The sequence below is a fragment of the Arachis duranensis genome, chromosome 4 (genome assembly GCF_000817695.3).
Source record: "Arachis duranensis cultivar V14167 chromosome 4, aradu.V14167.gnm2.J7QH, whole genome shotgun sequence".
NCBI classification, from domain to species: Eukaryota; Viridiplantae; Streptophyta; class Magnoliopsida; order Fabales; family Fabaceae; genus Arachis; species Arachis duranensis.
This window is the reverse complement of record NC_029775.3, coordinates 31847081-31862199: the sequence shown is the minus strand read 5'-3', so window position 1 is coordinate 31862199 and position 15119 is coordinate 31847081. Positions and strand designations below refer to the sequence as shown.

General features: G+C 32.8%; 1 protein-coding gene across 1 annotated transcript; it reads right to left on the bottom strand.

Moving 5' to 3' along the window:
* Positions 1-225: 225 nt before the first annotated feature.
* Positions 226-4679, bottom strand: LOC107483993 (protein argonaute 2-like). Its single transcript, XM_016104601.3, is given in 4 exon segments — positions 226-1980; positions 2815-3087; positions 3089-3923; positions 4004-4679. Coding segments are annotated over 4 exon segments (2889 nt in total). The 5' UTR covers positions 4308-4679; the 3' UTR covers positions 226-503.
* Between the last annotated feature and the right edge of the window lie 10440 nt (positions 4680-15119).

Genomic DNA, 15119 nt, shown 5'->3' with positions numbered 1-15119 from the left:
GCTCATTTAACACTATATCCGGGCACCGATGCAGCGGCTCTTGCTTTGACACCGTACTCGAGCCATACGGCGCGTTACTTCCGGGTAACGACCTAGCTTTAGCGCAATAATGTCTTTGATTCATGTCATGGGAGGTTCGGCTATATTTTTACGTTGGTTGCCGAAGACCTAACACAACCCTCCTCCTTTATCCGGACTTGGAACCGGCTATGTACCGCAAGTGTAACATAGGCAGAGTTAGTATAAGATCATGCCGTGAAAACTTAATACAGAGACAATCATTAAGCGAAAACTAAACTTGACATTAGTGTCTATACCCATTATTTTGTTAACTAAATAAGTATTTTTATCATCTCCAAATATTTTCCTCCTCTCAGATTGCCATATATCTGACATGAAAACATTGTAACTGTAAATCTAAATGTTGATCTAACTGACAATGAGATTCCTCTGTGCATTGTTGTAGGGAATGAAGACTCTTTAGATAACATTATAAAGACCCTTTAGATGAAGAACATTATATTTTCCAGATCAGAATGCAGCTTGTAGAAGTCCATATCATTCGAATTTGAAGTAGCTGAAGAAACGGATGAAGAAGCCAAAGGTGATGATGAAGAAGATGTAGCTGAATACGGAGATTGCATCCCAATCTTTGCTTCATAGTATTGTCGTCCTCTGTATGCAGCAAGGTCAGCATAGTACACCGGAGGGACTAAAGACACAGGTTTCGTGCACCGCGCAAACGTAAAGCACATGTCATATATCAGTTCCTGGAGTTTATCTGACGTGAAATCGTGCTCATCCCACAAGACATGGTAATGAGTGGGCTTGCTTGTTCCCAGGCTTCCATGGTGACTAACCAGATAAAAGTCAAACTCAAAGGGGTGGATGATGACTGTATCCACTACTGTTCCAGGCAACACATTGCCGCGAGTAGCAGACGTCGTCTCATTATCAGGAGGAGAAGGGAAGAGTCGAGTCTGGTGTCGCTTTTGTGCCACAATAAGAGTAATGGTTGGGGAGTAATTTGCACGTTCAAAGGTCCTCTTCAAATCCTGAAGCTCTTCACCAAGAACCATCTGAAATTGACTTTCACTGACCCCATCACGGAAGATAACAATCTTTTCAGGCTTGGCTCCATTCAGCCTTTCATAACATGAAACAAGCTCAAGGCAAACTTCTCCAAAGTTCAAAATCTTCTCAGTTCGATGCTCTTGAGCGCAAACTCGAGCAGCATAGCGGTTTGCAGCCGGCCAATTAACAGTGGCAACCACAGCAGCCATTGATGGACTATTTGCATCTCTGGAAGCCGGATGATTTACATCAGCCCCGATAAACATAACATGACCATCGCCCTCAAAGTGAGGAAGCCTATTAATAAGCTCCACATTGCTGCCTCCAATTTTCGCATTGATCTTGAGAGCAAGATTAGTAAGATATTGATCTTTTGCAGAATTAGTATTACCCGACAAGCAGCACTGTGTCACAATGCCGACCTTGGTCTCAGCAATCCACTTGAGGCACTTGTAACCTGGATCTTTGTAGGCCATTACACACAGAAGAAATTGCAGCCGGCATCTACATTTTCTGAAAACCTCATCATTAATCTTTTCAAGTAAGTCAGAAAGCTGATTATAGTTGCCAAGTTTCAACATGTCTGTTTTTTCTATCCAAACTGGCTCCTTCATGATGATGCCAAATTTATCGTACTTCTCAATAAGCTTAGAAATGAATCTTTGACCGCTAAAGATACATTTACTGCGGAAGGTGAAATCAAGAATGCCCCAACACTCAACTGACTTACCTTCAAACATTGACTTCTCAACTAAATTCCATTGGCACTTCTCTGGAGTCAATGCCATCTGGATAGTCCTGCCACTTGGATCGCTAAGCTTCAGTTTTGGGGGTCCAAGTACACGGCCAGTCACTGTTGTCATAGCATTGCTGACATTCATTTCAAAATTTTCAACGATACCACCCCTGTGAAATAAGATTTTATTAGTTGTTTGTGCCCGGTAAATTGGGAAAATAAAGCGACAATCATAAAGATATATTAAAGATAGCATGACATTTTGGAATGTAAGCATTTGTTTTAAGTTATAGCAGTCCTTCAAGAGGTCCCCTCATATTAAGTTAATTTGACTTTATAAAAGCAAAAAGCACAGGTTCTTTAAGAATCCAACTTCTTGAAGAATGCATAGCAAGAAGGAAGACAGTAGTAAATGAAGAGCAAAACACCCATTATATCAACAGTAAGATTCGATATTTATATCAACAAAACTAAGCAAGTATTTATGAATATGAAAATGAAAGCAGGTAAGTAGTCATCCCATGGATCCTAGACCACTGAATGGAACCTGAACTAATAATCACATAAAGAATAGTGAAAAGTCTCAAAGGATATGTGCATTTTCTATACCATTCAACTCATATCTAGCAAGATAATATTGATCATGCATAAAAAAAAATTATAGAAGCACAAGTTTTAATATATAATTAACAGACAAAGCGAGATTACAGTCCATTATGCATGGACTTTTCAAAATTGATAATTCAACCCAAAAAAATAGTTTGATGGCACTTTCATTTTCAGCATGCAAATCAAAACGCATTATCATCTCCCTAAGAATCTCACAAAAGCAAACCCTTGTACCAGTGAAGTTAAGGCTTAAAGCTATTAAAGACATGCTAATGGTTACAAATACAATGCAGCATTGTCACTCGATACTTAAAATCAACAAGAGGTTAAATTATGTAAACCAAACAATTCAAGTTTCAACAAACAGCATAATCATGAAATCATAGTCCACTTACCCACAGGGTCCACATCTTGAATTCACCATATCCTGTATTGCAGCTTGCCTCACTCTCGGTGGAGGCAGGCACATATCTTTCAAATTCTTCGCAGCATCCTTACTCAAATACTCTTTGGGATACCTCTGACCCTCAACCAAGACACAAAGTTCCATTGGCACATAGTTGGTCTTGTTACCTCCAAAATCCAATGCAGGGATGTCCTTGTACCTGATATCAATCTGATACCTATCGTGGAAGTAGCCAACAAGGTTAAGCTGCCCAGTGGGGTTACTTCTGTTTGGTCCTCCGGTGGGTGACATGAACCTTCAAACCAATTAGCACATTTTCAACATGTTTTCTGTACCTTCCGAATTCGCGCAAATTGAAACCGGTAATCTGTTGATGAAGGAAATCCAGCACTGGCATTTTTTTCTTGAAAGACAAAACCGAATAATCCAAGCACAATGACAGTCCTTGACGGGTTGGTTTGAGACTATGCTGAAACCCTCCAACAGCAATCACACCAGGCTGAAGATTCGTCTCTCTAAATTTCGGGTTCATTGGGTAGAAGCAGCGACCAACCGGAACAGTACATTTTGTTGGATTCTCCTTGAAGACCACATCCACACCCTGCAAGATCACTCTGGGGATTGACAATGCCCTGCCTCTGATGTAATCCTCCAACCTACTCATCTCAAGAATGTTGACTAGAGTCAACGTCACGTTGAATCCTGTGGGCCTCTCGTCCTCTCCCTTGGACACTTCCACCACAAAAGCCTCTTCGGGCAAACTAACCTTGCTAAAAATGTTCTTCTCACCATCGTAGGCAGTCATCTCTAGCGGCAGCTCCGGATGGTCAAGGAACAACTTGTCACGGATCAATGACAGTTCGGTCTTTGATATCCTCCTCGGTGGACGGCCTGGTTGTGGCGGCGATTGGGGACTCACATCGACATTGTAGTGCATGATCCTGCTCTCTGGGTTGAATTTCACTGGAAAATGGTTCACCTGAAGAGTCTTGATCCTAACCGCCACCGTGCCACCGGCGTCGGGCCTCTGAATGGGTGAGATCGTTTCATTGGAGTCTGAAGACGTTCCAATCGTTCCCATTCCGGCAACCGGAACAACTGCATATAATACCAACATAACTTGGTTACTTGAAGATGAATGTAGATTAAATTATTTTAAAATTATTTACTAAAATCACCTTTTTGAGTGGGAGGAGGAGGGTTTGACGGAGGGGAAACGAGACTTGGAGGTGCGGTTCCGCTGCCGGTTGCGGTTGATGTGCCCCCGGAGATGGTGTTCTGCTGCCTTGGCTGCCACTGTGGTGGTGGTGGCTGCGGATAAAATCCTCTGCCGGCGGTGCCTCTTCCTACGCCACTGTCAGCCGGTTGCCGTGGGGGTTGGGAAAAGTTTCTTCCTCTTGCTCTTCCTCTCATGCGGCCTCCTCTTCCGTTGCCTCTGGCGTTACCACCACCACGTCTCTGATTATAACCGCCTCTGTCCATGTTGTGGTGGTGTTCAAATTGGAGAAATGGGGAGCGAAATGAAAACACTTAAAACAATAAAAGTTTATAAAACAAAACTAAGCAACGTCCAAAGTTCAACCTACACTCTCACTACTCGGTTTGGATCGTGGAAATGAGAGTCGGTATATAGTGCAGGGGAAATGACGGGAATGTCCCCGTGAGAGTGACATGGAAGAAAATTCCAGAAGGTTCGATGTGAACTAGAGGTGTTAGAGTGAAAGAGCGAGGAAATGACGGACTTATTGAAGGAGGTTTTCACTTTTCAGCAATGAGTGGGGGAGCGAATGGAAAATGAGGGATGACCACTTTGTCAGTTGTCACCACTCCTCAGTCCTCCCTTCTCCATCTCAAACCGACACCATCACGTTCCTGCGATTCAAACTTTCCCATCTTTTCTTTCTTAATTGATTAATTTATTATTTAAAAAAATATAAATAGATAATAAAAATATTAAATAATGTGAATAATAAATATATTAAATATTTATTTTATTATTAATGATTATTTTAATATTAAAATTTAAATAAATAATTTAAAAATATAATATATTTTTATTTAATTAATAATTATTTATATTGTTTAAAATAGTTATTATTTATCTAATATTTTCTTATTTATTTTTAGTCTTCATTGATTGACTTTCTCTTGTCATTTACAACCGGTTACTACAATTACAATGAGGTCAAAGTAAATGACAAATTAATTTCGTAACCCTTGGATGTATGATGGAGGTCAAAGTAATCAAAGAAGTGCAATAGGAAAAAACGCGGCAATTCTTTCCCTCTTTTGGTTTTCTGGGAGAACGCGGCAACTAAAGGTACCGTTGCTATAAGCAGACAAGTTGGGCCAGGCCCAAAGTCTCTGAGGCCTTCTCAGAAATGAGAGTTGCAAATGTATTGGAGACTGTACTGGGCTCTTCTAATTAAATAAACACTCAGAAAATTTATTTTCCAAAATGCCCATAAATTTAAAGTTGTGCCAAAATACAAAGGGTCTATTTCACATGAACCGCCCATCAAATAGATTTCAACTCCACTTTACAGAGGCGCCCTTGAAATGGCACGTCTGATGCAGCCCCCCACCAATGAATTTGACCAACTTCGTATTACCGACCAAAAAAAAAAACTTCGTATTGGAATTTTTTTAAAATTTCTTAACCCAAAAATTATTTATATTAAATTATTAAAAAAATATTTAAATGCAGATATAAATTATAATTGGAAGAATCTCAATTTGTATTTTTTCGATTTTTTTCAACCAAAAACTTTTTGTGTTTTTAGGTGACTGAATTGTAATTTTTCTGATAGAAAAAGAATTATTGATGCAGCTTTGATATATTAAGGATCGAAATATGAAGGCACTATTTATATTTGAGATGGCACCCATTAAATTCTAAAACTCAAATAAAAAATAATATTTAAATTTTAAAAGATAATATATCTAAAATCCAAAAAATAATTATCTAAAGTCCAAAAGATAATATCTGATTTTATTCTCATTTAATTCTAATTCAAAGGTAACTATGACTTATTCAATTTAGCATTTATAACAATAAATGAGATTATCTTTATATAAGTCATTTAATTTAAAATAGTATCATTTGTGATTGTAATTAATATATGTATTACCCACAAATAAATTAGAAAATTAAATAATTTGCTAACAATCTCCCACTTGGACTATACATATATTCTTTCTTAAGATAATCACAATTTATAAACTTTATGCGCGCATCTGAATACTATTTTCCTTATTATTTTAACAATCTAATCTGTCTCATATATTAGATATGAAACTACCGCAATTTTTATCACATTAAGTGCTGACGGATCCAAAAACAAGAATTAGGACGTAGAGCACGAAAAATAGATGTTACAATGGTTAAATAGTCTAGCGTGTGTATTAACAAATGCACATGTCGACAACTATCAACTATCCGACCAGTACATGAACTAGTACGTTGGTAAATTCAGTGATCACCTACGACTATCTAAGCATGCTGAGCAAAAGTAACAACCATAGTGAGAGCAACCACCTCAATAAGAACAACCATCTCGGCCTCGACAAGAACAACCACAATATCCACAACTATATGCATATCCACCGTATCCAAACCTACCACAATATATGGCATAAAGATTCAAGGTATGCATAAATAATAGCTATTTAAATGGATATTGACCCCTAGTGTGTCAATAACATTTGTCACATCTCTCTCAATCAATATATCATCTTCTTTCACATCTTCAGTTGGACTAACAATTTGATAATTACCTTCAAATTTATCGCTTTTAGTATTATAACCCATCCACTTTATGTTGGGTTCTGAAAAATCAGCATATTTAATTTTCTCGAGTTCACATATAACTCGATAAGAGAGGCTTCTGCTCTAATTTGATGGTAGGTCGAAAGCATTCCTTGCATACTGCATGTCCAAAATATTTTACTCTCACTAGCACTTGATGATTTACACTTTGAAAAAGTACACTCTAAATTCTTCGTATCAAAAGAGGAACAACAATAAGACATAATTTCTCACATAAAAAATTTATGCCCTCATATGTATCATGTAAAATTTAACTATTGTAATATATTTTTAAACTAATATAACCCTCCATTTAATACACTCGATACATTTAGCCACAAATTTTTTCACTCAACATATATAGAATAAACTACTAAATAATTTTCAAAATCTAAAACGAAGAATAATTTTGTGTTATTCACTTCTACTCTCTCCACAATGTATTTTCAGCATAACACTAGAATTCTTTTTATAGTTAATTTTATATTTTTTTTATTCGTGTCAGTACAAAATGTCAATATTGTTTTAACCAATTTTAACTTTTAAATTCGTATAACAGGCAAAACATCACTATCATTTTCTATTTTTTATTAAAAAAAAAGACATTCACAAAACGGTGTTACCATTTTCTAATTGTAAAATTTTAAAATAATTATTTAATTATAAAACAGTGCTCCCATTTTGATTTTAAATGATTAAAAAATTTTAGACGCTACAACACGGCGGTGCCATTTTGTGTGTTCCAACATATTAAAGCTTTTTTTCATAGTATTGTGTAAATCACGCATAGAAAAATAATGAAAAAAAAATCACTCACCCCCTGCAATATTAAAAAAAACTCAACCGTATGTTGAATTCTTTTATATTTTTTAATTTTCTTTTTGTATGAATATTTATTTCACTTTAGGGTAAATTACCAAAAGTGATTTTTAATTATCAACACACTAATAGAAGTATCTTCTAAATTTATTAATGATAAAAATACTTTTGAAATATTTTAAAATACAACAATAATACTAAAATATTTAAATGACAAATAATTTTATATTTAGTAAGTCATTTGTGCATTTGATACAAAATTTTGTAAAAATATTTAAATATATATTTAAAAATTACATAAAAAAATAGCCAAAATTTGATCTTTTGATTTTTTTAAATATTTTTAATCATTTACATAAAAATGCAAAACATATCTATTTAGTGTAAAACTATCAAACTTTAAGAATAAAAATATCTTTTTTATTTTATTTTATTTTATTTTATTTTATTTTGTAAAATTGTATCAAAATTTAATATTACAATTTTTTGAAATATATATTTAACGGCTAAATACTTTTGTCGCATTTAAAAAAAAAATTGTAGGTATTTTTATCATAATAATTTTGGAGATATTTTTCAACAAATTAAAAATTTGAGCCGATTGGAATATAAAGTAATTTGCAGGGCTTAAGCCCATACACAACACAAAAGATTCTCCCCAACTTGATGAATAGGCTAGTTTTGACACTGACTATGTTCTTCTTCCTCGTCCATCTAGCGTGAAACTTCGTCGAAAACCAATTATATGTCATGGCAACCAACATATACACTTGACCAGTATTGGTGGCTATGATTCTTGATCGAACTTTTGAACAATTCAATCAATAATTTTCGTAATTCTAAATTCTTTATTAGAATAAGTGATTTTTCGATTGCCAATACTTCCACCATAATTCTTTTTTTTTTGCTATCTTTGACTAGTGTTGAAAGTGAGTCAAGCCAACTCGAACTCGATTCGTTAATAGCTCGATAAGCTAAGCTCGTGAGCTGGTGAGCCAAGTTTGAGCATGAAATTGAGCTCATAAATTAAATGAACTGAGTTTGAGTTTTGGTGTAGGACATAAATAAAAAATTTATATTTATTGATAGATAAACAATATATAAAATTGTTCTTTTTAAATATTTTTTAAAATATATAAGTAATAATTTATTGATATAAAATTATAGATTTTGTATTTATGTTTCTATTATTTGAGCCAACTCGTGAGCTTGAGGCAGCTCGTGAGCTTTCGGTTAGCCGAGTTTGAGCTTAAAAAATAGGCTCGATTATTAATGAGTCGAACCGTGAGCCAAACTCAATTTTGGTGAGTCGAGTTTGAGCTTAGTCTAACTCGACTCAACTCGACTCACTTTTAACCCTATCTCCGACCACCAAATTTGTGATTCCTTCTTATTTAAATTTTTAATTTTTGTTTAATTATTTTGTGAGTTAACTATTGAATTAGTACCCGATTTAGACGCTAACAAAAAATGTCTCTAAACATGTTTTTAACAAAACGGTTTTTGAATTATTTGAAAATGTGACAAAAATAAGCAATAAATATTATATCTTTTGTAAGTGATAAAAAATTTTGTATTTAGTAAGTGATTTATTAATTTGATCCGAATTTTTGTGAAAATATTTTAATAAATATTTAGAAAGTCTAAAAAATTATTTGGAGCAAAATTTAATTTCTAAATTTTTTATTATTTTTCAAAAAAATTTAATCATTCACGATAATTTTTTTTAAATTCACTTTACATAAAATTGTCAAAATTTAAAGATAATTTTTTTAATGATGTTTATAAAAAATTACATTAAAATATTATCTATAAAGTCTTTTTCTAAAATATATATTTAATATCTATTTTTTGTCGCATTTTTAAATATCTCAAAAACTTATTTATCGTAATATCTTTTAAAATTATTTTTGTCATTATTATGAACTTTTAGATACTATTCTAATAGTTTACTCTTATTTTGTTGAAATTAGTTTTAAGAAAGTTTGTTTTGATGATAGTTAACTGTGGATTTGGTTCTTTACTTGAAATATTAGTTGTTTAGTTTTTACTTTTTAACTATCTAAATCTCCCATATAAGATAACCCACCTTGTTTACTATCTCTTGAGCTCATTCTTTTCTGATTGATTTTTTTTTTTTTTGGTAGTGGTCTTTTAACAACCAATTCACAAATGAAGTTACTTTCCCGGTGGGAATATACTACACGTGTTCTAAACCTTTTCTCAAACTATCTCAACATGCATGCCACAATTTAACTCTTCCTTTCTCATTTTAGATAAATGAAGATCACTCTCTCCTTTTCAATGTGATCTCGGCGTCTCTCTTTTTCACCTACTCCATCTCTAAATTTTTGTTCTTATTGATTGGTTATGTAAAGTGGTTTTAAGGTAAATTCTATACTTATTATACATAGAAAAAAAAAGTCATAAAAAGATAATAGAGTAAACTATTATTTATATTTACAAAAATATGAAAATAATGTTGTATCTATAAAAGATAAATTTTAATAGATAAAACTATCTAAAATTAAAAAATTATCTAAAATTCTCAAACTATTCATTCTAACTTAACCTAGCTCTAAACTAGCTCCCAACTACAATTCTAATCTTATCTGACCTCACCTCAATTTCTAACCATTTAGAATGTGTTTAGTTTAGTCGTTGGACCATGAAAAATATGTTCAAATGTATGCTTTAATTTTTGGTTTGGTTATTTTTAATTTTTTTTTTCCTTTGGACGCACATGATTTCAAATTTTGAACTCACGTTTATGTAAAGTTAAAAATTTTAACTTATACGTTTACACTTCTCTAGTTGAAATAAGTAATAAAAAATTATAATTCAAAATTTTTGCTTTTTTATTTTATCAATCTTATCTTTTATTCTCTTCTTTACAAAGAGGCACAAATAATAATTTACTTTAAAAATTATTAATCTACTATAAAAAATATGCTTTTATACTCTTAACTCTCTTTTTTAATTCTTTAACATGGATGATCTTAGATTGAAAAAATTAAGAATTACCAACGTAATTTAAATTTTTTATATTTTTAATAAAAAAATTTTAATTTATAAAATAAACATGTCTTTTTTGAACATAAAATAAATAATTTTTTATAAGAGGTATAGTTTAAGGCAATTACAAAACAACTTCCTATACATATAAGTTGCAATTACCATGTTTTGGAATTATACGCTGAAAATTCGTAATTCAAATACTTTTAGAAACAATCAACCTATTAACTAGATTAGGCAACTCAATAATTCTTGCACCACGCATATATCACTTAGGAATATTGTTTGCTTTTATTTATTTACAAATTTAAAATTTTTTATATCATTTCAAGTAAATGTCTTATTAATATTTGGAGCACATATTTATTCTCGTTACATGTATATAAACTATAGAATACTTAATATTTTAACAAAAACAAACAATACAAATAATACTCTGTAGAGTACATAAAAAATATTTAAATTAAGATCAATTTTAAATAATTTAAATATATAAAAGTTCAAATCATTTGACAAAGCATTTTACGTAAATATCTTGCCGTACATATCAATTCTCTTTCCACATATGTTAATAATAGAATACTTTAACTATTTGTTTCATAATAAATAATAATCATAAATTAATTAAAATAATAAATACTTAGGATTTAAACAAAAGCTAACAATACGAATAATACTCTAAAATACACAACAAAATATTTTAACTAATATCAATTTCAAATAATTTCAATATGTGAAGAAAACTTCTAGTATGTTCACAAAGTATTTTGGATAAATGGCTTACGATTATTTTAGATATAATACTCTATCACATAAGGCATTATGACACCTAAAAAAATACATATAAATATAGAAAAATAATGTTATAATTAGGAGTATGTAAAAAGAGGTAACAAAACAATAATTGCTCACACTCGAAACGTTACAGATGAACAACGTAGGATATAAAAATAAATACAGAGAATTTAGAGTAGATACATAAGTAGTACTAGTCTCGACTTGCGAATACAAGACCGGCTAAACAATATTACAATATCAGAGTATACAAAATACATTCTATTTCTCCAAAGTACAACTTCTAAGAGGGATATACAATATTCAAAAGCGGAAAAAGTACTACACAAAGCAAAATAAACGCAAATGTAAAGTCTTCGCTGTCCAAGAGAATCTGACACACTCACCGAGGTACGTCACATCTTTGAAAAATCAACAATTTTCGCAACGGGTGAGAACCCAAAGGTTCCTAGTAAGGTAATAGTTTCAAATATAAACTATGTAAAACTATATAAACTTACTAGCCAATTCTAGTGACGAGAGGACTTCTGCCGGTAAAGAATTTCACAAAAATAATCACGTTGTAATTATAGTTTCTAAACCAACAGAGAATCCTTTCATACAAAAACTTGTTTGTCACTAAAGCAAACCCAATAAAATTTATAACCAAAGTATTCAAACCTCGGGTCATCTCTCAAGAAATTGCAGGGAGGTGTATTTATTATTGGTTATGGAAACAGGTATATTTTTTGGTTTTTGAAATAGGGAACAGGAAAATAAACTGCCAATAAAGTAAACTAATTATCATGAAAATCATTGCAAGGTATAAGAACTGGAAATCCCATCCTAGTTATCCTTATCAGGTGTGATGAAAATTGTTTATGCTCCCACTTACTTAACCCTTACTAAATAAAGAAAAGTCAAGTGGACTAATCAATTTGATTCCTCAAGTCCTAGTCAACTCCTATGGAAAGACTAGCTTTAGAGGGATCTAAATCAATCAGCAAATTCCAATTTTCAATCAACAGCTGAGTTTGATAACTCAAGTGTCACCAATTACTCAACCAAAGCAAAGGGAGGAAAAATCCAAATTATTTATATCATAAATAGAAGAAAGCAATCATAAATCTGAAATACCTCAACTTGAATTAAATAAAGAAAATCAAATCTAACATGGAGTTCATAAATCAAATTGGGAAAATAAACAAACTAAAGTCATAGAATAGATAAAAGTAAAAGAGAAACTAAATTAAAGGAACATTGAACCTGGAATTGAAAAGAAGTAAACCTAACTTAAGAGAAATCCTAAATCCTAAAACCTAAGAGAGAGGAGAGAGCCTCTCTCTCTCTAGAAAAACTACATCTAAAACCTAAAATTGTGTGAATGTCACTTGTATGATGAATGGATGCATTTTCTCACTTTATAGCCTCTAATCTGTATTTTCTGGGCCGAAAACTGGGTTAAAAACAGCCCAGAAATTGCCCCCAGCGATTTCTGATACGTCCAGCACGCGGCAAAGTCACGCGTGAGCGTCGTCTATGCGTGAGCGTGGATTGGATTTTTGCCAGGTCACACGTGTGCGTGATCCACGCATACGTGTCTTCTATTTTCGAGGCAGCTTTGACAAATTATATATCGTTGCGAAACCCGGATGTTAGCTTTTCAACGCAACTGGAATCGCCTCATTTGGACATCTGTAGCTCAAGTTATGATCGATTTAGTGCGAGAGGGTCAGGCTGGACAGCTCAGCAATTCCTTCAATTTCTTATATTCCTTCCACTTTTGCATGCTTTCTTTCCATCCTCTAAGCCATTCTTACCCTGTAATCCCTCTAATCACTTAACGCATATATCAAAGCATCGAATGGTAATAAGAGATGATTAAAATACACAAATTAAAGACTCTAGGAAGCAAGTTTTTAATTATAGAACAAATTCTGAGAAGGAATTGTAAAACCATGCAAATAGTATGAATAAGTGTGCAAAGGCTTGATAAAAACCACTCAAATAGCACAAGATAAACCATAAAATAGTGATTTATCACCTAGTCTCCAAACTCACAAGATCAAGCCTAGGGTTCTCTCTAATCCCAACAAGGTCCATATGCTAAATTCTCAGTTATATCAATAATCTCTGTTCTTCTCAATATATCCTAGCATCTTTATATTCAACATCACAGTTTCTCAGTATCAGTATTTAGCTCGGTAATATCAATCATAATTAATAATCAATACGGGTTAATTTGCTAAGTTTACCATACTTTGAACTACCACAGAATTCATTTATTCCCATAGTCTCAAGTCTAAATGGTGAAAATCATACACAAACAATAAGCATCACAAAGCAAACATGTAAGAACCGGGGTTTTTCACGAAAAGCCATTTTAATAAAATAATTTTTAGTGTCCGGAGTAGATTCAAAATTTAGAAGTTTTAATTTGAAAATATAAATGTGAAATTTGATTTCAGTGAATTTTTCTGAGTTAAAAAATGTATCTTTTTTCGAAAAGTTTCTGTGAAAATGCATACTGACGCTTAAGCTGGCAGTACTGGCTCTAGTTTGTCCAGTACTGCGTATTTTGGAAAATAAGATTTTAAAAATTGATTTATTATTTTGAAAGGATAAAAATAATTTAGAATCGAAAACCGGACACTAATCTTAAAGGTTGTTAAAAACGCTAACGGTAAGACTGGACCCAAACCGGATCCAAGGTCCAATATATATAAGCTCATTAAATGAGCTTTTTAGCTCATTTGCTCCCCAAAATAAGAGAGATGTGCTGATGAGAAGAGAGAAGAGAGGAGTGGGGGTTTCATTATTTACCTCCACCTTTCGGGAGTCATAACTTGAGCTACAGACCTCCGATTGACGAGCCGTTTATGGCCACGCGAAGCTCTCAACGAGCTCTTCGTTTCTATCTAAGAAAATCTGGTAAGATCTCTCAATTCAAGCTCCATTTTCCAGCCCTAGAAGTTATGCGTGTTTGGGTTTAGTTTTTGAGTAGATTTTATGATTTTGCTTGTTTAGGTAATCTCTAATAGCGGGTAATTATTGGATTTTACCCCTAATCTCGTTGGGTAAGGTAAGGTTTCACTAAACTCTTGCGTTTAGTTGTTTTGTGTATCTTAGGTTTTGATTTTGATATATATATGATGTTAGTTGAGCTTTGGTGGCTTGTTGGTGAGTCTTGGAAGCTTGTTTGGATTTAAAGTGGTGGTTTGTGCATATTGAAAATTGGCCAAGATATAGTTTCGGTTTCCTTTATGTAATATGTAATGTTTCTGGACACTTAGGCTAGTTGATCCTAAGATAGGATTGAATGTTGTTGGCGTATGAATAATTATATGTGAATGGACGTTATTTTTTGGTTGTATTGGATTATTGTGGTTGATGATGATTGTTGAGAATTATTGGTGTTGATGAGTATTTATGGTGGTTAGTTATATTAATGAATAATGAGGATATGAGAATTTCAGGTAATAATTAAGTTAATGTAAAATGTTTGTGGTGGTTTGGAATAAATGATATTATGATTGATAATGATTATGGGTATTGATGATGATGAACTGATGATAATGTGTCTATTTGGAGGGAAGTTTGGGAATATGTAATGTTGATGATTGATGGGAATGGTGAGTGGTATTATTGATGTTAATGAGGTCCATGGAAATTGAGAAATATGAATTAGGATGGATTTACACTTGTTGAATGGTTTAGAAGGTCGTGTGATTGAGAAAATGGTTGAAGCAATGTTTGGTAGGAATTTTGGGTTGCTTTGGTATGGTTGAAAAGTGATTGAGTTGGTTTTTGGTTTGAGAGTTGGCAAAATTGAGTTTTTAGTATTTTTGGTAAAAATGGATTTTTAGTGAACTTTGACG